Raw genomic sequence first — 24909 nt, forward strand, 5'->3', positions numbered from 1 at the left:
TAAACCATCCACACGAAGAGTCAACACTGAAAACAGCTGCGTGGGGTTGGCAGAGCCCTGACCCAGGACCCCTGCTGCTCGCTCTCAGCCTCACAGAAGTTCCAGTGTTGTAGCGGTCTCTTCAGCAAACTGCAATAAAGAGACTGCGCCCTCAGCCCTCAGCCTTACCAGCCCCCACTGTACACCAGGCTCAGGGAGCACCTCAGAGGAAGGGGAGCACTGCAGAGGAGGGGGAGCACTATAGAGGGGGAGGCAGGAAGGACGTAAGAGCCAGGGGATGGGGAGGATTGCTATGAACGGATGACATCCGGACAGGACACTAACTCACAGCCACAGCTGTGGCTACCTGTGTAACGCCTGCACAAGAGCAAACCAGTCAGCCTCCAGCTAGGAGAGAAGGCAGTCCACAGATCCCACCTCTTACTGAGGAGAGGGCAGTTGTCAGCTGCTGGAGGAGAGAACACTTGTAGGTTTCCCATGCCACAGCGGGTGGTCCCACACATATGCACTCGTGGGCAATGGAAGCACACATCTGCAATCCCAGCACTTACGATGCAGGGGCAGGGGAATTACTATGAGTTCTAGACCAGCCTAGGCTGCAGAAGTGGGGAGAGAGAGACTGAGTCTCAACAAAAAGTTACTTGCTGTCTGCCAGACACTTGGGCGGTGAGGTTTTGAAGAGGAACCAAGGAACAAGGAACCCAACGAGAGCCAGTGACTGGTGTATACTGTCTATTTTTGGAGACCATACAGGGTTTTTTGGGGGTTTGGTTTGATTTGGTTCTTTGAGAAAGAATCTACGTACCCCAGGATGGCCTAAAGCTCACGCTATAGCCCAGGCTGGCCTTAAATGCACAGAAATCCCCCTGTCTCATCTTCCCAGGCACTAGAATTGCAGTCCTGAGCCACCATGCCTAGGGAAGATGATTTTATCACTGAAGTTTGTCACTCAAAATCAGGGCACAGAGAGGCCAGGACAGTAGTGGGGAGTTCTGTCAGCCCAAAGGCCATCCTCTCAAAGGGGGAAGCTCCAAAGCAAAGAGTGCTCCTCGGGAAGCAAGGACCTCCCAGCCGCCCCCCCCCCCCACCCCTTAACAAAGCCCTGTGAAGAGCAGGCCAGCCAAGTCTGTGCTGGGTCACATGGCATCATGTGACATCATCTTGGGGTAAATGTGAGTAAAATAGTTCTGTGGATAAAGGTGACTGCTGCCACCAAGCCAGAGGGCCTGGGTTTGAGTCCTCTCAAGACTCATGTGGTGGGAAGACAGAACTAAGCTCCACAAGCTGTCCTCTGAGCTCCATACAGGCACCACCAAGACACATGTGGGCACACACACCCCACACAATAAATAGTCATAATAAAAAATGTGGTTTTGAAAGCTTATAAACTGCAGCTCTTTCACGGGCCTGTTTTCGCACAACGAAAACCCACACATGGTGATCCGAGGCTGTTAACAGACACCGTGATTGCCAGGAGAGTCAACAGTTCCCAAGAAGAACTTCCTAGCTATACTCAAGACATTCCACTCACCAGAAAGCTATGGGGGGGGGGGGGGGACAAAACAAACAAACAGAGAAAAAACCCATAAGTACTGCTCAGCTAAGAGATCCATCCCCAGCAACCAGCTAAGAACCAACTCTGGTAAATTCCCAATGGGTGAATCTTAGCCGGCCCCTGTGCCCAAAGTCACCGCACCACTAAGTTCAATATTCGCTATCAAGGTTAATGTCAATATTTCTTCCAAGAGCTACATACATAGTTTCTTTTAAATTCTTTGATCAGTTATTAAGATTTAGAGTGGAGCCCCTAGTCCCCGGCTCTTTGCACCCATGTTCTGACCAGTATGCTTGGTGACAGGACACTTCCCCTCTCTCTCTCTTTCCTGATAAAGGAAGTTGACAGAGTCCATGGAACAAACTTTAACAGAGTCAAGAGACGCTTTTCTATTCCCCTATTTCTGAACGGAACCTGGACTAGATTGTGGCCAACATGTGACACCGACTTCGGAGGAACAGGCTTTTCTCACCGCGCGTTCTGGCAGGGTTCCGTGGGTTATTTTTAGCAATCTTAAATTGCCCTTTTTTCTTTTTATACTATCCCTTTTTTTCTTTCTTTCTTTTGAGGAAAGAGAGAGAGAGAGAGAGGCGCGCAGGCTAAAAAAGAAGCGAGGATCCTGACATGGGGCCTCTTAAATAGCCCTGACCATTTCCCCCTAGTGCCCCAACGCTAAGACCGCACACGCCCCAGGAGGGCATGGCACACCTTGGGGGCTCTGTCTGACAGTGCAGGAACCCCATAAGTTCTTCGCATGCTCAGACCAGCCAGCAAGACAAAGACCGCAAGTGCCCCGGCCCACAGCTCCAGACAGGCGAGGACCGAGTCTCCTCGAGTGGGCCCACTCCCAAAGCAGAGAGTCTCACTCGAGGGTGGAGTTCCCAGGGCGTCCCCAGCAAGATCCGGGTTCCTCCGCATCGCCCCCGCCCAGAGCCCAGAGCCGGTCCCCCAGCCACTCCCGGACCCCCGCGCAGCAGGCCCGGGTCCGGTGCGTGCAGATTCCAGGGTACCCAGGAACCGCCACGTCGTCCCGAGTGGACCCCAAAATCCCCGGCCCGCGATCCCAGAAGAACCCTGATACCCACCCGGGTCCCGCCGCGAGGGCTGGACACGCGCCGGCTCCAGGAGCCACCACCGCCGCCGCCACTGCCACCGCCGCCGAAAGCGAGGCGCGGCGGGGAGGGAATATGGAGAGGCCGTCCCCGCTCCGCCTCCGCTCCGCCCCCGCTCCGCCTCGCTCCGCCCCGGGGCCCAGCCCCGCTCAGCCCGGAACGCCAGGCACTAACTCCAACCTCAGGGTCCTGCGCATCCGTCGACCCCTGCTCGGGGCTTTCTGCTGACTCTGCAGGATCTCGCCACGCGCCTAGTACCCCGGACCCTGCCCTGGATGGGAGCCCTGTGCCCTCGATCCGAAAGGCAGGGCCTCCCTGTACCCATGTATGCGCTCACCCCTTGCATTTCTATTTCTCAAACTTAGGGTTACGAAGGAATGATGCTCCCCAAAAGGTACTGGTTCTTGAGTAACCCAAAGCTGGAAGTGGAAGAGCCAGAGCTAGGCGCGTTTCCCGGACCCAGCATCCCCAACCTGCCTGCCACTTTCTTTGAGTCCCTGAACATCATCAGGGTCACTCTACGGGAACTAAGTCCAGCCGGGAAAGTCTGGGACACATGGCGACGGACAGGCAAAACACATTTGTTCTTTAATGTGTTTGCTTAGTGTTTCTGTGTGAATCGATGGACGCTGCCAGACCCCGCCTCCTGCGGTCTTGGAGCACGCGGTCCAGACTTCGCCGGATGTTGATGGCGTAGCCTAGCAACGAGAGATGGCGGAGCCGGAGGACCAGGCTGACGGGTAAGCCCCGCAGGAGGGATAATAAACCCACCAGATGTTTTCACTAAATTTCTGCACGCAGGTACCCCCACCCGGACCGCCTTCTCCTTCACTTCTGTGCCCCTTCCCGCTCTTCTCCACTTTCTGGACCTGTCCTACACTACCCAACCCACGCTCCCCCATGTCCCCTATCTCTTGCACCTTCTGTTCTTTGTCCTTTTCAAGCGCCCCCCACCCCCCATCATTCCTTACTCCTAGCCCCTGCTTCTCCTGGACTACAGACTTTAACGCCCCGCGGTAACCATGGCAACCATCATGCTTGATAAACCCGCTGCAAAGCAGGACTTGGATGGATGGGACGCCGTTCAGTATTACAAGAGTGGGAAGAAAGGAGGAGCAGTAGCTCCGTTGGGATTGGGCTAGGCCCATACCTCCCCCTGCAAGATGGATTCCCCTCACCCCCATCATGGTCTTGAGGGATAGACTGATCCCCATCACTGAGTGAACCCCAAAATGCTGTTGCCGGCACTGTTTTAGGTTTTGTGCAAAACAAAAGCAAGTTTAAACAGTTCTATTTGCTCAGACTTTTCTGGGTTGTTTCATATAGTTAAAGTCCTTATGGACACCCATGGAAACACATCCAGAGTATATCCCACGAGAAGGCTAACTGTGAAGCCACAGGTATAGAATGAGCTCCAACTTGGGGAAGACTTGAAATGCAAAGATTCTGAGCAAAGGCAGGTGCACAAAATGCCTGCTCCAGTGGTGCTGGGAAGCAGAGGGGGGAATAGCCCAAGCTCTCATTGTCTGTGAAGCAGAAATCTGTATTCGTTTGTTTTTTAGAAAGCTAGCTTAGCTTTTTAAATAGTCTTAAATATTGCATGTGGCATATTTGTAGAAGTGGTGTGTGTGTGCACGCGCGTGTGCGCACATTCGTGCAGAAGCCAGAGGAAGATTCAGGCGTCCTGCTCTATCTATCTCTACCTTATTCTCTTGAAGCAGAACCTCTCATTGAGCCTGGAGCTTGACTGGTGGCCAGCAAGCCTTAATAGTCCTCCTGCCTCAAACCCTCACAGTGCTGGAGTTCAGGCACAAGCAACTGTGCCTAGCTCTTACGTGACTGCTGGGGGTCCAGACTCTAGTTCCTAACTAAGTTTTTGAAAAGCCAAAATATTTTACATGCAAACCTTGGCTATGTTGAGAAGTAGAGACGGCATGCTGTCCTCTCTCCTGAGACCTTCTCTGCTTGGCCCCAGAAACAGACTTCGCTGGGGTGTTCTCACACGCCGCTCCTTTCACGTTATAATTGCGCCTTACGTTCATTCCCATACCACATTTGTGGCCCGTGACTAGCATGGCCCAGCGATGGAAGAGTCTCTGCTGGCAGCAGAGTGGAGGAGAGGCAGAGGCCTTACCAGTGAACAGCTGGTATGCAGTGTGCATGATAGGGCTGTGAACCAGTGTTCCCTGTCTCTAAAAGCAGGTCACAGCAGGAAGGCCAACAGTCTTCTGCCGAAGAGGACTCGGAGCAGCAGTATACTGAAGGCCCTGAGGTAACGTCCATTCAGACCCCTATGTGCTAGGAGACAAATAGACAGGGGCCAGGGACCATGGGACCATCATCGTACGCTCTGGGACCATCTCAGTTCAGGCACGGAGAAACTCGTTCCCTTCTCACTGTGTTCTACTGGCATTGTTAAAACCGTCTGACCAAAAGCATCTTAGAAGAGGAAAAGATTTATATGGCTTTCACTTCCAGGTCATAGTTCATCCCTGAGGGAAGTCAAGTCAGGAGCCTGAAGGCAAGCCTGCTTGCCAGTCAGCATGTATTACCTCTAACTAGAGAACTCACTTGTGGGGCCCACACTCACTCACAGCCAAGGGAGTATGACAGGAACATTGCATACCGGCTCATTCGCAGCTTCTGCTCAGCTAGCTTTTTTATACAGCCCATGACTGCTTATGTAGGAAATGGTGTTGCCTGCAGTGGGCCAGGCCAATGAATAGTCAAGACAACCCCCCATCCCCTACAGACAGGCCAGCCTTCTCTAGTCAATTTCCTCCCTTGAGACTCCCTTCTCAGATTAAGATAGGCTGGGTCAAGCTCATTCCAAAGTGTTAGCTTTCGGTGATAACACGCCAACCCTCACACTGCCTTGTATTTTCCAGAGTTCATGCTTGTAACACGTGCCTCTAGAAAGAGGCAGTAGTTACATCAGACACAGAACATCATCTCTTGGGGGTGGGGAGATGTATATAGATGTTCTTGTAACCCTAAGATCTCTCAAGATTATATTTTCTTCCCTGGGATTTCTTGCCGCCCTGTAACAGGTATCACCACAGCTGGAAGACAATGGCCAAGAAATTGATGAGGGCAGAGACCCCACCAGAAGTCCTGAAGAGGACATTACAACTGAAGGCGGGGGCGGATCTGAAGGGGAAATGATGGATGCTGAGAAAGTCAGCACGGATGGGGAAGCCATCTCTGAAGGAGAAGTGGGGTCCAATGGAGAGACTCCCCCAGAAACAGAAGTGGAATTCATTGGAGAGACCGCTCCAGACACAGATGTGGAATTCATTGGAGAGACCTCCCCAGGAACAGACGTGGAACCCACTGGAGAGAGCATACAGGAAACAGAAGTTGAATCCATCGGAGAGGCTACCCCAGGAATGGACGTGGAACCCATTAAAAAGACCATGACAGAACTCAACGTTGAATCCATCGGAGAAGAAACCTCAGAAACAGACGTGGACTCCATTAGGAAGGCCCTCCGAGGAATAGACTTGGAATCTATCACAGTTGCCTATCCGCCAAAAAAGGCTAAACACAGAAAGGTCAGACCCCAAGCGGAAGTTGAATCCACTGGAAGAGCTGCCCCAGAAGGAGAATTAGAAGTTTCTGACCACGAGAAAGTAGAAGCCCTTCTCGATGAGTTGGATGAGCTCTCTGAGATAGTCAGCTCTCCCGAGGTCTCCTACTCTGACATCAGTCCCTTGGAGATGGGTGAAGATGACACAAACGTCTCAGCCACATCAACCGACACATTCCAGCAAGGCATATATGAGCCCATAGAACCCATAGAGCCCACAGAGCCCCCAGAGCCTGCAGAGCCCCCAAAGCCTGCAGAGACCCCAGAGGACAGCACGGTGAGTGTTTGTACCAGCCTCTTTCTGCCTGTGAGGTTCCTCACCCTGAGAGGAGCTTGAGGAAATGTATCCAGTTGCTGTGATAAATACTGGGATCTCCAGAAACTTGGAGGGGGGAGGGGTTATTCGGCTTACATATCATGACCCGTAGTCTGTTGTGAAGGGAAGGGAAGGCGGGAACCTGGAGGCAGGAACTGAAGCAGAGGTTGTGAAGGAGCCCTGCTTCTAGCATGCTCTTGGCTTACTCGTATTGCTTTCTTAGAGAGCATAAGACCACCTGCCCAGGGCTAGTTCAGTAAACGGTTTGCTAAGCCCTCCCACATCGATCATGAACTCAAAATGTCCCACATACTTGGTCACAGGCCAATCCGATGGGCGCATTCTCCCAAGCTGGCCAATGTTAGGAATCGCTTAGCAAATGCAGGTCACTGCTGAAAGAGCTTATACCTCAGATCCACGTTGCCACGGGCAAGGCTGGGGACATTCTGTAGTCATCATTCATGCATGTGACTGCATCCAGGTCTCCAGTCTTCCAAAGCAGTGTGGACTTCAAAAGTCTCGGGGGGCGGGGGGGACACGACAAAATGAATTCATTTTATGAGCAAGGAAGGGGGAATGGACTGAAATCCTTAATTCTCAAGACAGGGTTTCTCTGTGTAGCCCTGGCTGTCCTGGAACTCACTTTGTAGACCAGGCTGGCCTTGAACTCAAATCCGCCTGTCTCTGCCTCTAGAGTGCTGGGATCAAAGGCGTGCGCCACCACGCCCGGCTGAAATCCTTAATTCTCAAAATTCAAATTAGCTGGCCCTAGTAGCACCCACCAGTCATCCTGAACCCACCCAGAAGGAAGGCTGAGGCACGGGGGTCTTGCATTCCAAGCCTGCCTGAGCTGCTTTTACTCCTCATAAGATTGATTGATTGATTGATTGATTGATTGATTGATTTAATTTAAGTACACTGTAGGTGTCTTCAGACACACCAGAAAAGGCCGTCAGATCTTGCTATGGGTAGTTGTGAACCACCATGTGGGTTGGGATTTGAACTCAGAACCTTCGGAAGAGCAGTCGGGAGAGCTCTTAACCGCTGAGCCATCTCTCCAGCCCCCAGTCTGAGCTTCTTTAAGAGACCTTATTTCAAACAAAACAAATCCAACCATTTTACATTCAAAGTGTCATCTATTGTTAGTGGCTAACATTTTGATCTTGGTTGGTTGGTTGGTTGGTTGGTTGGTTGGTTGGTTGGTTGGTTGGTTGGTTGGTCTGTTTGTGGGATTGAACCTAAAACCTTGAATCTGCTAACCTGAAACCAAAACTTAAAGCAGGTCACAAACTTACAGGGGGAAAAACCCCAAGCACAGTAGAAAGCGTATTTTATTTTCTTAAGTGCCAGAGGTAAGTTCTGAATCTGCTTTGTCACCTACGAATGCTTTGTGTATCATACAAAGAATCGAGTGACCTTTTCCTGGGGAGACAGACACCAACAAATGTCTCCTGCCCCCTCCCCCGACAGTGAGCCAATAGCAGAAGTAATGATTCCACAGAAGTCCAGTTTGGAGAACCAATGAGCTTACTGGGGTCACTTACAGGAGCATGGATGATTCAAAGGCATCTGTGTCCCCAAAAAGCCCAGTTCAGCATCCTTGGGGCTTCCTATAGGACCTGTAGGCAGGTCACCCTTCCCTTCCTTCACAGCTATTCCTCCTCCTCGTCATCCTCCTCCTCCTCTTGTTGCTCCTCCTCCTCCTCTACTTTGTATACACCCTTATAGCAGAGTCTTGTCAGCCCACCTTAGATGATGCTGACGCTTAGGTGAAATTTTTAGCTTCTATGTTATCTGTGTCCCCTCCCCTACACCATGGGACAAGGGGCTCACGGGCAGAGATAGTGTTCATACTTGGCTCTAACTCAGCTCCTGCTGAGCACTGATGGCCCAGCTCAGTAACTGCAGGAACTCCTTCAAATGCCAAACATAAAGCTGGGGGTAAAAGCGCGGGCTCATCATTTCATCACTACGGAGGCTGAGTGATGACATAAGGGTTGCAAGGACCCAGGCCACCCTGGGCTACATGAGAGACTTTGTCTCATGTGGGGGGAAAAAAAGCCACACATCTATATCAAGAGAAGGTGTTTAGATGGGAGAAGAGAAAGTGGTCCCCCACAAGGCCCTTCCTGGAAGCGCAGAAAGTGAAGTCTAGCCCCTGTGAGGAGTGTGTTCAGGCTACTCTTTCCAGCCCCTGGCATTTGGGCAGCAGAGCGGAGGGTCTAACAGACCCATTCACAACCTTGATCAGGAGGGGACACAGTTAAACTCACATACAAACTATAGCCGTGTTCACTCATTTGTTCCTGACATTCTTTACGTAGGTGAGAGCCCCAGCGCATCCCTATCAAAGAGACTTCCCAATGGGGGCACGACACCGATTCAGACTGAGCATCATGGGAAGTCTGACTCCCTCGGACACGGACGATCTTCCCCTGGAAACGGACGAGCCGCCTCAGCAAGAGTCAGGTAACAATGCCACTGCCTGCGCCCGCATGTTATTTACAAATAACAGGGGGGGGGGGTGCTGGGGAGATGGCTCGGGGGTTAAGAGCACCGACTGCTCTTCCAAAGGTCCTGAGTTCAATTCCCAGCAACCACATAGTGGCTCACAACCATCTGTTGTGGGATCTGGCGCCCTCTTCTGGTGCGTCTGAAGAAAGCAAGAGTGTACTTACATAAAACAAATCTGAGAGGGGGGGGGGGGAAGAAAACTAGGAGGATCCACCTAGCCTCGTAAGAAATGGGACAGTGGTTCTGAGTGCAGCTCACTGGTGGGACTTGCTTGGCACACACAAGGCCCAGGCTCTGGTACACAGAAATGGATGCAACACTTCACACCAGAGTCCCAGCAGTGTGAAACCTGAAGCAGGAAGACCCTTGAGCCACTAAGCTCCAGACAAACCTAGGCTCTCAGAGCAAGGTGCGTCAGGGGTACAGAGGAAGTAAGACAGCGCAGATACTGCACAGCCGAACCACTATCACCATCTTCCTGCCTGTGAGATGGCTACATGAGGGGGGACTGTCCCCTAGAGGTCTGTCCTACACACACCAGGGCTGCAGTTCCTGATGGTGCAGATGAGCTCACAGAATGGCGCATAGCCACCAGGCACGTTGGTCAGTCTCCTAAGTGAAGCAGCTGTCTGCTGACTGGCCCTGAAGGCCTCTCTGCGTCCTCTCCAGGGAGGCAGCCCCAAGATTCGCTTGGCTGGACCAGCTCCTGCCCCACAGCTCACGCACCGCATAGCTTTACCTGCACAGTTTGTTCCTGGCGCTCACCTGTATGGATTGTCTTGTTTGAAACAGGGTGGCGGGGCTGGAGAGATCACCCAGCAGCTCAGAGCACATACTGCTCTTCCAGAGGACCCAGAGTTCAATTCCCAGCACCCACACCAGGCAGCTTACAACCACCTGTGATTCAAGGTCCAGGGGCATCCAACTCCTCTGGTGTCTGTGAGCATACACATGCAATAGGTCTCATGAGTGCAGTACTCAATCAGGCCAGAAGAGGGCATCAGATCCCCCTGAGTTGGATTTAGAAACCAGTGTAAACTGCCTAACAGTGCCTGGAGCCAAACTTCTGTCCCTTCACCTGAGTCCCCCATCCATTGTTAGGACGTGGCTGGTTCTGTGAGATGTCTTGAAGTCAGCGCTGTCTCATACCACAGGCAAGCCTGAGAACCTGCCACTGGAAGGCTCTCTCCCTGCTCATTTCCAATATGGCCTGTGAGAGCTGGACGTGTCTTGACGCCCACGTTCCCAGAACATGACAACCAAGCCTTGGTGTCTTTTGCCATCTCTCCCTGACCACTGCAGTGCAGTCAACTCCCAGAGCCCTTGAAGAAACCCGGATACAGTTCCTAGACCAGGTCCAGAGCCTCAGCCCGGAGGCCCTGCTCGATAGAGCAACTGAAGGGAGTGATGAAGCAGAGGAGGAAGGCTCCCAGCTGATCGTGCTGGACCCAGACCATGTAAGAAAACGCCCTGGGGTTTTGCTCTACCCCTGCAGGCGGAAATCACGAGTGCTCTGTCTGGCCCCTCCACCCCCCCACCCCCCAGCCTCCCCGTGCTAACTGCCTTGCTAGCTGCTCATCAGCTACACCTCCTGCTTTGTTTCCTGGCTGCCTTCGTTCATTTTCTGTCCGAGGAGCTGATGCAGAGGCCATGGAGGAGTGCTGCTTCCTGGCTTCCTTCCCGGTGGCTTGCTCAGTTTGCTTTCCTATATATCCCAGGACCACCAGCCTCGCTTTGGCACCACCCACAGTGGGCGGGGCGGGGCCCTCCCCCATCAATCATCAATCATCAAGAAAACGTCCCACAGTCTTGCCTCTAGGCCAGTCTAATGGGGGGCATTTACACAGTTAGGGTTCCCTCTTCTCAGATGACTCCAGTTGTGTCAAATTGACAAAAACAAAATCAAAAACACCCTTGACTCTACTGTTTTTGTTTGTTTTGCTTTGTTTCGTTTTGGGTTTTTTGTTTGTTTTGTTTGTTTTTTTGTTTGGTTGGTTTTTTTTTTGTTGTTTTTGTTTTTTTGTTTTTGGGGGTTTTTTTTTTTGAGGACTGATAGTCCTCTGTGTGAGGGACCTGGGCCCTATAGGACATTGAGCCAAATCTCTGACCTCTGTCCTGACATCTAAAAATATGTCCAAACTATGCAGGAAGCTTGAGGGAGGAAGAGGATAGTGTCCCTCCCTCCTGTCATCCTCACTGAGGGTCCTCAGTCCAGACCCACAGCACAGGAGAAAGGCGGACTTGATTTTAACGACACACTTGGAGAGCTGTAGTGCTCCAGGGAGCTGAGGAAGAGCCCAGGGCATGCTGGGAAAATCCCCTGGGCCCTCACTTCACACAGTGAAACAGCTACTGTAGTATCGGCACTCTTACTGTCCCTGGAGAATCTAGGCTGACCCCCCCCCCCCCACTAAGCTGCCACACCCTTCAGCCAAATCTCTGCAGTATCTGGTGTGGGCCAAAAGGTGCCCAAGATTTGTGGCTTCCACTTGGTTACCTGCAAGCCCCCTAACAATTGGAGCAGGGGCTTACCCTGGCTCTGTTGCCTGCCTGCCTGCCTGTGGATCTTGTTCCCCTAACTGGGTTGTCTTGTCTGGCCTCAGTGAAAGATATACCTAGTCTTGCAGTGACTTGAAGTGCCAGGGTGGGTTGGCACGGGAGTGGGGGGTGGGGGACTTCTCCTTTCTCAAAGATGAGGGGGGATGGGAGGAGGGGTGATGGGAGGAGGGAAACAAGGAGGAGAGTAGGGGGGCTGCAATCGGGATCTAAAGTTAATTAATTAATTAATGGAAAAAGGAAGTCTTAATTGGAAAATCATCTGTGTCTGTCCATACCACTCCCACAGAAACAGACAGACTGAGACGGAGGTCAGAGAGAGAATGAGAGAGAGAGAGAGAGAGAGAGAGAGAGAGAGAGAGAGAGAGAGGGCACAGGAGAGCCAGCAAGCACTGGACCACTCAGTGAAGCACTGCTGCCTCAGACGTGAAAGGAACTAACTGCTTGTGGTGTTCTGTTGCCTTAGCCTCTGATGATCAGATTCCAGGAGGCTCTGAAGGGCTACCTCAACCGGCAGATGGACAAACTGAAGCTGGACGTCCAAGAGCTGGTACGTCCGGGTTCCTGTTTTTCTCCCAGCCCGGTGGGCACCCATGGGCCTGCCTCGACCCTCTCTCCCTCTCTGAGACAGGATGTGGCCACCAAGCAAACCCGAAGCCAGAGGCAGGAGCTGGGCGTGAACCTCTACGGGGTCCAGCAGCACCTGGCCCGCCTGCAGATGCAGCTGGAGAAGAGCCATGACCGGCACTCTCTGGTGGCCTGTGAGCGGAGAAGGAAGGAGGAGGAGCTGCAATGCGCACGCTCCGTCTACAACAAGACCTGCCAGACCGCCAATGAGGAACGAAAGAAGTGTAAGACACCCTACCACCCTTTTAATTTTTATTTATTTGTTTGTTTGTTTGTTTGTTTGTTTTTGGCAAGCAGGCTGAGCAGTGTGGCTCATTGGGATGGTGTAGAGAAGGGTCCATGGTGGTCCAAAAGACAAATGCAGAGGATGGAGAGCAGGTGGGTGGGACTCAGGAATGGGAGGGGCCATGCTACTGGACACAAGAGCTGGATCAGGCAGTGCCCCAAACCAGACAGCAGCAGCCAAAGGTGCTGGAGGGACAGCGGAGAGGCGCCCAGGAAGCCTGAGATCACATGAGATGGGCCTCGCTGTGTGCAGTATCCCCACTGAAGCCACGCCCCCTCACTGATCAGAGAGCGGAAGACCTAGCAGACAGGGAGCAGCCGCCCTCGCGCCTGGCGCCAGTGGTCGCTCGGTCTTTGTGTGTTCTGATGTTTCCAGATTTCTTTTTCAATTCTATTACTAATACAATAGAAAAAACAGGTGCTCTGCTCTGGCGCCATGTATTTTGAACCCCGACAAGTGCAGGTGAGAATTCTGGGCTTTCCTTTCTGTTTGGGTGTTATATTCCCTAACAGAATCTGCTGTGACACTGGTAATGAACAGGGTTTTGTTTTCTTTTTTATTTTTTTTTTTAATTTTTTGGGGGCAGTGTGCCATGTAGCCCAGGCTGGCCCCAATCTTGTTATGTGGGGTGATCTTGACCATCCGGTCCTCCTGCTTCCATCTCCTCTGTGTGTCCTTTACCGCGCTACACCTGGTGTACACAGTGCTGCGTATCAAACCCAGGGGCCCTTCATGCACACCGAGTAAGCAGCCCACCAAACCCTCTATCACGTGGTTCTGGAAAAGAAGGCGTCCAACGTGGAGGGACCAACACAGGTCTAGTGATGCTCCATCTCATGGCTGGAGAGGAGAATGGACCAGAGACAGGCAACTTCTGCATCACACCCTTGGCATCCTGCGCTAATCCATCACAGAAAGGGCGGAGGAGGCTCGTGACCTGTGCACATCCCGTCTGGTGGGCCTCACCCCTATTCACTGCACCGCCGAGCTAGGAACTGGGTTCCCAGGACGCATTCAAACCCTACCAAGAGCCTCTCCATACTTACCTCGGAGTCAAGAGAAAGCACCGAAGGAAAGGCGTGGCATTGAAACTGAAGCCCCCACTTTCCGTAATCACAGACCTTGGAGCATGCTGCAAGACGACGGTCCCTGCCCTGCCATCCACCTGCTGTTAGGCCCCCAGCCATAGAGCCACACTACATGGCTCCCATCTACCACGGCTCATGGAGCAGATGGGCTTCTGTCCCCTGAAGGGCTGGGCCACTCCTTAGTCTTTCCTTTGACGTACAATAGACTCGAAGGGACAAAGCTAGAGGAGTCTCGCAAGAACCCTGCCTGCCGTGATTTTATGACAAAGGGTACTCGAATCCCTTTCGAGCCAGCCAATGAAAGACAAATACCACGGGGTGCGGAGGTGGGGCGCGGTTAAGCAGGCATTCCAGAAGAGGAAAATGGGTTCCGGGCAGTTAAGTTTCAAATCAATTTGTGTTCACTAATACTTGGAGGAATGAAAATCTAGAAGAACAATTGAAATATTGACTCAGTCACTCAACTGGCAAAGACAGGTTGACCTTGGTTGGCACGATTAGGTACGTGTGTGATACACCCCTGCTCGCCCAGGTGGGAACGGGAGGTAGCCTGCTTTGGTTGCCACACCCAAGTCCCAGACAAGGCTGCTTCGTCAACAGACATTCATTCCTCCTTACAGGACAGTCAGGACTGCCCTCCGAGGCCCCTAAGATTCTGTGTGGCCATCCCTCCGTGTCCTGATCTCCTCGCCAGAGGATCGGAAGACCCCCCCACAGTGACCACACTTAATTTGTTAACCTCTCTAAAGACCTCGGACTCAGATGCCACTCGAGGAGGGCAGTCGGGTGGCACCTGCCGCCCAGGGCGAGCGCACCCTGCCTCCTCACACTCGTGACCTGGAGAAAGGAACTCATACGTGAGGGTTGAAACAGACAAGTTCTCCAAATAGAAATCGTCCCAAATAAGTCAGAGCTAAAAAGATGGCGCCAGGAGTGCCCAGTGAACCCTCGGCCCCTTCGATTGCCTCAACACGTGTGTTAGGCAGACAGAAGGTGGGACAAGAGGAACAGAAGAAATACTTAAAGACATCACAGATGAAAAGCTGGCAAACTGTGCTGACAGCACCCCGCTCTTCACAGGCAAATAACTAAAACAGAAACAAAGGAAACGCCCCAACAGCCAGAGGAAGCCTCAGACTGTGCAGAGAGAGAACCAGTAGACAGCTCCAGCCTGCCTCCCTCCCCGGAAACCTTAAGCTGCATCCTTCCAGGACACCAGACTCCAGCAGGGCCCTCTCCCAACAACCAACACAGTTCAGCTTTCTGTGTAGACCCATCACTTGAACACACAATGTTCTGTGTTGGTACACAGACCTTCTTTCTATCTCCCTGTCTGTCTGTCTAGCTTTCATCTGCCTATTTGCTTTTTAAATGTTCTTATTTCTAGAAGATTTATTTCTCTTTTTAAAAAGATTTATTTATTTTACGTATATGAGTACAACTGTAGCTGTGCAGCTGGTTGTGAGCCTTCACGTGGTTGTCAGGAATTGAATTTTAGGACCTCTGCTCGCTCTGGTCAACCCTGCTCGCTTCAGTCAGCCCCACTCACACAGGCCCAAAGACTTCTTTATTATTATACATAAGTACACTGTAGCTGTCTTCATACCCGCCAGAAGAGGGCGTCAGATCTCATCATGGATGGTTGTGAGCCACCATGTGGTTGCTGGGATTGGAACTCAGGACCTTCAGAAGAGCAGTCACTGCTCTTACCCTCTGAGCCATCTCGCCAGCCGAATTTATTTCTCTTTTAAGAGTATGGGTAGGGCCGGGCAGTGGTGGCGCACACCTTTAGTCCCAGCACTCGGGAGGCAGAGTGAGTTCCAGGACTGTATAGTCCTGACTGTCCTGGAACTCACTCTGTAGACCAGGCTGGCCTCGAACTCAGAAATCCTCCTGTCTCTGCCTCCCGAGTGCTAGGATTAAAGGCGTGCACCACCATGCCCGGCCCTGCTTAGCGGATTCTTGCTCCTTTCTGCCCTCTGATCGCATTAGCGATTCCTCAGCCACAGAGCGTGAGTCTTTATAGTTTAATAGGTCATGCAGGGGCTGGGAGTGCAGTTCAGTGGTTGAGGCGCTGTCTGTTCAAGCATAAGGATCTACACGCCAGGCGCCCGCCTAACCTGGGCACGGTGGATCCGAGTCTGCACGCCAGGCGCCCGCCTAACCTGGGCACGGTGGAGTCCACTTGTAATCTTACTGCTGGGTGGGAGAGACTGGAAGATCCCGAGGGCCAGACCAATCAGCTCCAGGTTCCATGAGAAATCGCATCAAACAGTAAGGTAGGAACTGAGAAATGGCTCAAAGTTAAGAGCATTGGCCGTTCTTGCAGAGACTTAGATTCGATTTCCAGCACCCACATGACAGCTCACAGCATATCCAGTTCTAGGGAATCCTGTGTCCTCTTCCAGCCTATGAAAGCACCAGGCATGCATGTGGTACACACACACACACACACACACACACACACACACACACACACACACACACACACACAGGCAAAGCATCCACACACACGAGGAGGAGGAAGAAATTTTAAAAGCCAGTAAGATAGAGATATAGGAAACCAGCCGGCTCTATCTCTAACTGCTATACAACTGAACACATGTGGATACACAAACACACATATACACACACTCACATGTAGTTCCAGTCTCAATGTAGATTATACATGCCTGTAACCCTAGCCCTGGGAAGGTGGTGGAGGCAGGAGAATCAGCAGTTTGAGGCCAATCTGGGATACAAACAGATTCTCTGAAAAAATAAAAAAGAGTCGTCTCCACCAGAGCTTGGTGCCACAGGTCTTTAATCCCAGCCCTTGGGAAGCAGAGGCAGGGGCATCCATCCCTGTGAGCTCCAACCGTCTGCTGCATGTAGCCAGTTCAGGAAGCCTGATCCATGTAAGCCGTTCCCGGCAGCCAGGGTCCCAAGAGTCTCCAGTGTCCCCGTGAAGGAGGGGCCAGGGCAGAGTGCCGTCCCGAGGGTCCCAGGCCCTAGGAGGGACATTGCTGAGCAGCCTCCTTCTCCACAGTGGCCGCCCTGCAGACAGAGGTGGAGAGCCTGGCCCTGCACCTCTTCTACATGCAGAACATAGAGCAGGACGTGCGCGATGACATCCAAGTCATGAAGCAGGTGGTGAGGAAGACCGAGACGGAGAAGATGCACGCCGAGGTGGAGAAGAAAAAGCAGGTAGCCCTGTAAGCCAGTGCGCAACACAGCCCATCGCCAGGAAACCTCTGCTCCAGGGGCCGTGGGGGAGAATTGACCTCAGCGCCCCCCTCCCCTACAGCTCCTTACCGCCGCTCTCTTTCTCTCAGGACCTGTTTGTGGACCAGCTCACCGAAAGGTCACACCAGCTAGAAGAAAACATCGCCCTGTTTGAGGCTCAATACTTGTCCCAGGCTGAGGACACCCGGGTCCTCAAGAAAGCAGTGACTGAGGTATAAGAGCCACCTCTGATGCCGGTGGGAGTAGAAGAAGCCACACACCTCCCCCTTTTCCCCCTCACTCCCCTCCCACCCCTGCCCTTCGCCGCCTGCACCTGGCCTGGTAGGTTCAACCAGACAGCACCAGCCTTGTCTGCGTCCCGCCCCCTCTTCAGGCCATCACAGAGATTGACACCATTGCCGTGGAGAAGAAGCGAATCCTACAGCAGTGGACCACCAGCCTAGTGGGCATGAAGCACCGTAACGAGGCATACAAGACAGTGATGGATGCGCTCAGGTACCACCCTCGGGAGGGGCTGCCAGGGACACTGTGGGCCGAGCGTGCCGGGGGCCTGAGGATTGCCAGCAGAGCCACTCCACACAGGAGCATCAGGACCCACTCGCATCTCCATCCTTTGTCCCCAGCACCAGGAGAAACCAAGTCCCCAGGTCAGGCTTCCAGGCAGGATGTCAGAAAGAGACATTTGTCAGTGGGAGACAAAGGTGCCCCTTCACTTTCACCACCCACCCAAGTAGGAAACCCCTGGCCCTTCCCGGGTTGTTCCGGATTGTTCTGCCCCCCGGGGGCCACGTTCCCACCAAAATCCAGTTTCGGTTCCCACAAAAGGAAGGGATAACCAGAAGCTCCCATGTGATGGGAATTTGATTCCAAAGGTGGCTCACTCGCGGCTCACGGGACAAGGTCGCTCACGGCTCACAGGACGGGCTGGTCCTCTCTAGCTTGGCACCCACAGAGGCTTGAGCCGTTGGAGAAAGGGTAGCTGCAGCTAGCTGGCCTACTAGGCACTGCGTGCTGGGGAGATGGCTCAGAAGTTAAGAGAGTATGTTGTGCTTCCGGAATATCCAAGTTCAGTTCCCAGTGCCCACGTCAGGCAGCTTATAACCACCTGTAACTCTGCCTCCTGGAGGTTTAACAGCAAACACCCTCTTCTGGTCTCCTTGGACACCTGTGAGGGCATGTGCACACACAGACACACAGATAGACAGACAGACACACAGAGAAACACAGACACACACAGACACACAGACAGATACACACACATACAGACACACACACACACACACACATACATAATTTTGTAAAGAAACAATAAAGGCCATGAGCACCGCTTCATGGTGAGGTCCTGCCTAGCAGACACAGGGTCCAGGCTCCACTCCCTGCGCTGGGAGCAAAAGGCCGAGGTGTGCGTGTATGACGGCTCACTTAACAAACAAACAAAACCACAGGACATTTTTTTAACATGGATAATATTGGATTTAAAATATCCATTTCTGTCTGTTTTTTGTTTGTTTTTCAGTCAGCAATACTAAACCACAGGTAGCTTTGTGGAGCTGCCCAGGGATATTATGCACAAAGGTTGTTCTCACCTGAAATACACAGGCAGAGGAAAGACCAGCTGCGTGGACACAGCCTGGTTCTCTCTGCCTTCCTGCAGTTCTGTTGTTTGTTCGTTCGTTCGTTTGTTTGTTTGTTTGTTTTGAGCTAGCACGTGTGAGTGTGTGTGTGTGTGTGTGTGAGAGAGAGAGAGAGGGAGAGAGAGGGAGGGAGGGAGGAAGGAAGGAAGGAAGGAAGGAAGGAAGGAAGGAAGGAAGGAAGGAAGGAAGGAAGGAAGGAAGGAATAATTGGAGTGATGAGCCTGCCCGGCCCAGCAGGCTGACTGGTGACTTAATGACCTGAGCTTCAGTGTCTGCATCTAGAACAGGATAACCTCATCCTGACAGGAAGGTGACTCTCCCAGCTCTTGGATTCCTTCCTTTCCCCCTCATAATCATGACAGCAAAGACTTGTAACCCTGGGTTCTCAACAGGTTCCATCAGTGGTCCTGTTGATCCACTAGAAAATAGCTGTCAAGGGCTGGTGAAATGCATGCCGCCTAGGCATGGGGACCTGAGCGCAGCCCCACAGAACCCATGTAAGAAAGCCAGGTGAAAAGGCTTTCTGAGACAGGGTCTGTCCGTCTGTCCGTGTGGCTCTGGGCATCTGGAGCTTGCTGTGTAGACCAGGCTGACCTCAAACTCACAGAGACCCGCTTGCCTCTGCCTCCCGAGTCCTGGGATTAAAGGCGTGCGTCACCGCATCTGACTAAACATTTATTTACCTATTGGTGTCTTTAGTGTAGATGTGTGTCTTACCTGTATGTATGTCTATGCAGTGCACATGTGTGCAGGATACATGAAGGCCAGAAGGCATCTGATCCCTTGGAAATGGAGTTCTGGGTAACTGTGAGCCATTATGTGGGTGCTGAGACTCGAACCTGGATCCTCTGGAAGGGCAGCCAGTGCTCCTAACCACTGATCCACCTCTGCAGCTAAGGGTGCACACACACACACACACACACACACACACACACACACACACACACATACACACATATTCCCAGAACCATGCCACAACTGCACTGGCATCCCTGGGTCAGGTAGGGAAGCAGGCTGAGCAGGCTAGCAAGCAGCATTCCATCACGGCCTCTGCGTCCATCAGTGGTGGATTCCTTCTGCCTCCAGGTTCCTGCTTTGGCTCCCCTTGGTAATGGACTGTACATAACCTGGGAATCAAACAAACCCCTTCCTCCCCAAGTTGCTTTTGGTCAGGGTTTTATCACAGCAACGGGAAAGCAAACTTAGAAGTCACACATAGAGAAATAAATAGCAGTCAAGAGCTGGCACCCGGGCTGGAGAGATGGCTCAGCGGGTAAGAGCACTGACTGCTCTTCCAGAGGTCCTGAGTTCAATTCCCAGCAACCACATGGTGGCTCCCAACCATCTGTAATGGGATCTGATGCCCTCTTCTGGTGTCTGAAGACAGCTACAGTGTACTCATATACATTAAAAAAAAAAAAAAAAAAAAAAAAAACTTAAAAAAAAAAAAGAGTTGCCACCCAAATTATCTCTCTGTGCGTGGAATCCACTTCGTGAAACTCCTCTGAGTGGAAAACAGCCATGTACCCCAGGCCTCCCATGTCTCAACTGTGACCAGCTTGCCTCTGGCTTTTCAGGGAGTGTCAGCATCAGGTGAAGTCCACCGACAGTGAGATCGAAGTCTGCAAGAAGTCCATCATGCAGGAGGAAGAGAAGAATGAGAAGCTGGCCCGTCTCCTGAACCGCGCAGAGACAGAAGCCACACTGGTGCAGAAAATGACCGCCCAGTGCTTAAGCAAGCAAGAGGCTCTGCAGACGGAGTTTAACACGTACCAGCTCGCCCTGCAGGACACGGAGGAGATGCTGAACAAGGGCTATGTGGTGAGCCACGGCCCCCAACCCCAACCTCTGCCCTCAGCCAGACCACAGGGGGCCCTCCATGGGCACCACCTATACACAGCTCTTTACAGGAACACTCGGCAGTCTTGAGCGAGCTCCAGGCCACACGCCAGGCTTTCCACCAGGAACAGGAGCTACGGCAAAAGATGGACATGTCCATGGTGGACAAGCTGCAGGAACAGGGGACCTCCAGCAAGATGACCAAGTACTTTCATCAGCTCCTTCGGAAGCTGCAAAAGGAAAACACCAACCTGGTAGGTAGGCTCCAGCAGACAGAGCAGGGGCTGGGCTGGAGCCAGAGACGGGAGTGAAGAGTTGGGGGAGGGGGGCAATGCACATTACCTTGTTTCTAGCTGTCAAGGCAATACTTTCTATAATTATTTATTTATATTTGCTTTTTTTCTTTCTTTTCCTTTTTTTTTTTTTTTTTTTTTTTGAGATAGGGGGTTTCTCTATGTAGCTCTAGCTGCCTGGAAGTTGGTATGTAAACCAGGCTGGCCTCAAATTCAGAGATAAGAGATTTGCCTGTCTCTGCCTCGAAAGTACAGGGACTAAAGATGTGGCCCTGTAATTTATTTTAATCAATTAATTTTTTAATTTTCTGTAGGGCTAGAGATTGAGCCTGGAGTCCAGCACATGCCAGGCTAATGACCACTGAGAGACCCTGAGACCCTTGATCCTTTCCTTCCTCCTTAAGACAGGGTCTCACGTTGCTCCTGCTAGCCTCAAACTCACTACTCTGTGTGTGTGTGTGTGTGTGTGTGTGTGTGTGTGTGTGTGTGTGTGTGTGTTGGGATTATAGACCTGGGCCACCACACCCAATTTATTGGGCCCAACGAGTAGCCACACACCTCCCCAGCTCCCCAAGACATCTCTTTGTTTTGAGACAGGGTCTCACTAAGTTGCCCCGGGCTGATCTTGAACTTAAGCTGTAGCTCGGCTACACCCAGGCTAGGCTCAAACTTATGCTCAGCATGGCCTGGTTAGTCTCTTGAGCAGCTGGGATGACACATCCAGCCAATAATTTCTTACTGTAAAAAACCTGGGGAGCCTGAGTGCGGTCCTGGGTTCTTCCCTCCAGAATGGGGGGGGGGGGAGTGGGGGGGACAGTGGGGGGAGGGGAACACAGAAAGACACAATGAAAACTGTAAGAGGCTGTAGACCTGCCATCCAGGAAACCCTGTCTGTTTCTTTTTTTCTGTACACATTTAGACACACGCACGCGCTTACACACACACACACACAATCATGCTAACACTGCATTCTTGTTAGATATCTGATTCCAGGTCCAATCAAATATATTTTTTTATTAGTTTCATTGAACTGTGACACAGTGTTTAAAAAAAGATTTGTTTTATGTATATGAGTACACGTACGTAGCTGTGCAGATGGTTGTGAGCCTTCATGTGGTTGTTGGGAACTGAGTTTTAGGACCTCTGCTCGCTCCGGTCAGCCACACTTGCTCAGTCCTTGCTCGCCCTGGCCCAAAGATTTATGTATTATTATACATAAGTACACTGTAACTGACTTCAGACACACCAGAAGAGGGCATCAGATCTCATTATGGATGGTTGTGAGCCACCATGTGGTTGCTGGGATTTGATCTCGGGACCTCTGGAAGAGCAGTCAGTGCTCTTACCCACTGAGCCATCTCACCAGCCCCCTGTGGCACAGTTTTGTTTTATTTTATTGTATTGTATTTTATTTTATTTTTTGAGACTGGTCTCTCTCTGTAGCCGATTGTCCTAGGATTTACCACAGAGCACATGTCGGCCTCAGACCCGTGGCTGTCTGTGTGCCCCCACCTCTCAAGTGCTGGATTGTGGGGTGAGCCCCCACACCCTGCTCCTTTTTTCCTTCCTTTCATCACATGGTAGGATCCCGCTGGAATCTCTGTCTCGAGTGGCCCTGAGGAGGGCATGGCCCCACCCCCTAAGGGAGCACGACAGCCTGGCTGAGTCTGGCTGAGGACACATCCCCACAGGAGGACTGCTCAGTTGTTTTCTCACACCACACAGTCTTAGGAAGAGAGTCTGGCCCACCCTGGCCCGGCCAGCGCCGGTCCATGCTATCAGCTGCCCCACCCCATGCAGATACACTCCCCACATTTTCTTTTTTTCTTTAAGATTTATTTATTTGTTATTTTATGTATATGAGTACACTGCTGTACAGATGGTTGTGAGCCATCATGTGGTTGCTGGAAATTGGATTTAGGTCCTTTGCTCGCTCCGGACAGTCCCGCTCACACTAGCCCTGCTTGCTCCGGCCCAAAGATTTATTTATTATTAAAAATAAGCACACTGCATCTGTCTTCAGAAGCACCAGAAGAGGGCGTCAGATCTCATTATGGGTGGTTGTGAGCCACCATGTGGTTGCTGGGATTTGAACTCAGGACCTTCGGAAGAGCAGTCAGTGCTCTTAACGGCTGAGCCAGATGGAGTGGATCTCCAGCCCCACTCCCTACATTTTCAGCTCCAGCTGTGCCACCCCAACACAGGCTTTTTGGTTCCATCCTGGAACCTGGGAGATGGGGAACACCCAAGTGTCTCTTCAGTTAAGTCTTGAATCCAGCTCCCTGGAACCTGAGCCTCAGCGCTCCCTCTGGCTAGGGCCTTGGGTGCAGGCAGCTTCAGGCCCCCGGGAGCTCAGCTGTCTTTCCTGTTATCTGGAAGGAGGCAGAGAACCTGCCCAGTCGCCAGCCACCACTCCTGACATAGTGACTACTTATCAGGAGTAGACATGGCTGTTGCCACCTGTCCTCCTAAAAGGACAGCCACTTGTCCGGCAGCCTAGGCATCCGTGATTCACACACACCCTGGCAGGAGGGGAGCTCACTTCTGCCCTGACTGGACACGGCTGGCAGCAGCTAATGCATATATGGCCCAACTGGATCTCCTTGGAATCTTTCCTTGGGAGCAGGGCAGGGAGCGAGAGAAGGTGGTTAAGGACTTTTGAGACTCTAGGGAGCGTGGTGGGTATGAAGTAGCCTGCCCGGCCCCATAGCTGCCCAGACCAGTATTGGCCCCACCCTGCCCTGTCCTAGACTGGACATGAACTATCACCACCTTTTCCCACCAGAGGGCAGTAAAGAGTCTTTAAGCTAACAACTTTGTATGTCACCATGGTTTTCAAACAGAAGTATAGCCCTTGAAAGGGGACACCGGTACTCAAAAGTCCTGTGCACTGGTGACATGTGTGGGAGGGAAGGAGCCTGTCTGGAGAGAGGATCAGAAGGAGGGCAGTCACGTTCTGTCTGGAGCTGGTGCAGGAGGAAGGGGGTGTGTGTGTGTGTGTGTCGATGCAGAATCTCATTATAAACTCAGAGGCAGTGACAAGGTCCTGAGGTCCTGGGTGGCCAGGCTGCTTGCCTTGGGTGGCAGAGGGCAGTGTTGCATCTGGTCACAGTGCAAGAGGAAGAAAGATGCCATGCAGGATGCAGAGTCTCACTGCGCACTGCACAGCTGTCAAAAAACAGACAGCTTTAATCTCAGCCTCTGGGAGGCAGAGGCAGAGGCAGGTGGATCACTGTGAGTCTGAGGTCAGCCAGCACACTGAGAGACTCTCAAAACAATTTTTTTTTTTTTTTTTTTTTTTTTTTTTTTTTGCTGGTGGTGGCGCACACCTTTAATCCCAGCACTTGTTAGGCAGACAGAGGCAGGCGGATTCTGAGTTCGAGGCCAGCCTGCTCTACAGAGTGAGTTCCAGAACAGCCAGGGCTACACAGAGAAACCCTGTCTCAAAAAAATTGTTTTTTCTTTAATTACACAAGAAAATGAGACAGGATCTGTCAGACTAAAGAGTTCAGTGGAGTGTGGTCCCACCATGCTCTCCTGAGGAGCACAGGAGGACATACGCTACACTGGGAGAAAGGTAGGATTCCAGGTGGTCCTCCTGGTGGCTTTGTGATAAGAGCTGCCCATGATTCAACACGCTCCCTCCCCAAACTTGTACCCTGCTTGTTTACAAGAAAAACGAGACATGGACAGCTTGCTTTCTCCCCTGTTCTCTCCTCCTCGCCCCTCCCCTCCCCTCCCCGCTCCTCTCCTTCCTCCCTTCAAGGTGTAATATAACCTATATAACCCTGGCTGGCCTGGAATTCAATATGTAGACCAAGGTGTTCTCAGAGTCACGGTGATCCTCCTGCCTCTGCCTCTCACATGCTGGGATTAAGGACATGAAGCAGCCAGGAGCGGAGGCAGGGGGACCTCTAAGTTTGAGGCCAGCCTGGTCTACAGAGCAAGTTCCAGGACAACCAGGGCTACACAGAGAAACCCTGTCTCAAGAAATAAACAGGAGCTGGAGAGATAGCTCAGGGAATAAGAGCACTGACTGCTCTTCCAGAGGCCCTGAGTTCAACTCCCAGCAACCACATGGTGGCTCACAACCATCTATAACAGGATCTGATGCATTCTTCTGGTATGTTTGAAGAAAGTGACAGTGTACGCATATAAATAAATAAAATAAATAAATACATCTTTTAAAAAAAAGACGTGTCTCAAAAAAATAAATAAACAAAAAAACCAGCATTCCAGCCCCCAATCCGTTTTTTGAGAGAGAGACAAAGAGAA

The 24909-nt window shown here is 51.9% G+C and overlaps 2 protein-coding genes across 15 annotated transcripts in view; one reads left to right on the plus strand and one right to left on the minus strand.

Annotated features, from left to right (window-relative positions):
- Tbc1d16 (TBC1 domain family, member 16) overlaps nt 1-2748 on the minus strand; it is an 85461-nt gene extending 82713 nt beyond the window's left edge. For 5 of the 10 annotated variants that reach the window (XM_030245739.1, XM_006532694.2, XM_006532695.2 and 2 more), the window contains exon 1: nt 2641-2748. The gene's annotated coding sequence lies outside the window, so the exon portion shown is untranslated. The remainder of the gene's footprint in view (nt 1-2640) is intronic. The other 5 variants (XM_030245743.1, XM_030245741.1, XM_030245740.1 and 2 more) reach the window with 2 other exon arrangements.
- Ccdc40 (coiled-coil domain containing 40) overlaps nt 2735-24909 on the plus strand; it is a 36759-nt gene continuing 14584 nt past the window's right edge. The window contains exons 1-13 of one of the 5 annotated variants that reach the window (XM_006532698.3): nt 2792-2992; nt 3273-3407; nt 4867-4939; nt 5718-6533; nt 8897-9041; nt 10389-10543; nt 12109-12192; nt 12274-12493; nt 16672-16829; nt 16958-17080; nt 17242-17363; nt 20080-20323; nt 20413-20595. In XM_006532698.3, coding sequence (XP_006532761.1) covers nt 3379-3407; nt 4867-4939; nt 5718-6533; nt 8897-9041; nt 10389-10543; nt 12109-12192; nt 12274-12493; nt 16672-16829; nt 16958-17080; nt 17242-17363; nt 20080-20323; nt 20413-20595 — 2352 coding nt within the window. In that variant the 5' untranslated portion in view covers nt 2792-2992; nt 3273-3378. Of the gene's footprint in view, nt 3408-4866; nt 4940-5717; nt 6534-8896; nt 9042-10388; nt 10544-12108; nt 12193-12273; nt 12494-16671; nt 16838-16957; nt 17081-17241; nt 17364-20079; nt 20324-20412; nt 20596-24909 lie in introns of those variants that run through there. The other 4 variants (NM_001364767.1, XR_388387.3, XM_017314400.2 and 1 more) reach the window with 4 other exon arrangements.

This window comes from Mus musculus, chromosome 11, assembly GCF_000001635.26.
Source record: "Mus musculus strain C57BL/6J chromosome 11, GRCm38.p6 C57BL/6J".
NCBI classification, from domain to species: domain Eukaryota; kingdom Metazoa; phylum Chordata; class Mammalia; order Rodentia; family Muridae; genus Mus; species Mus musculus.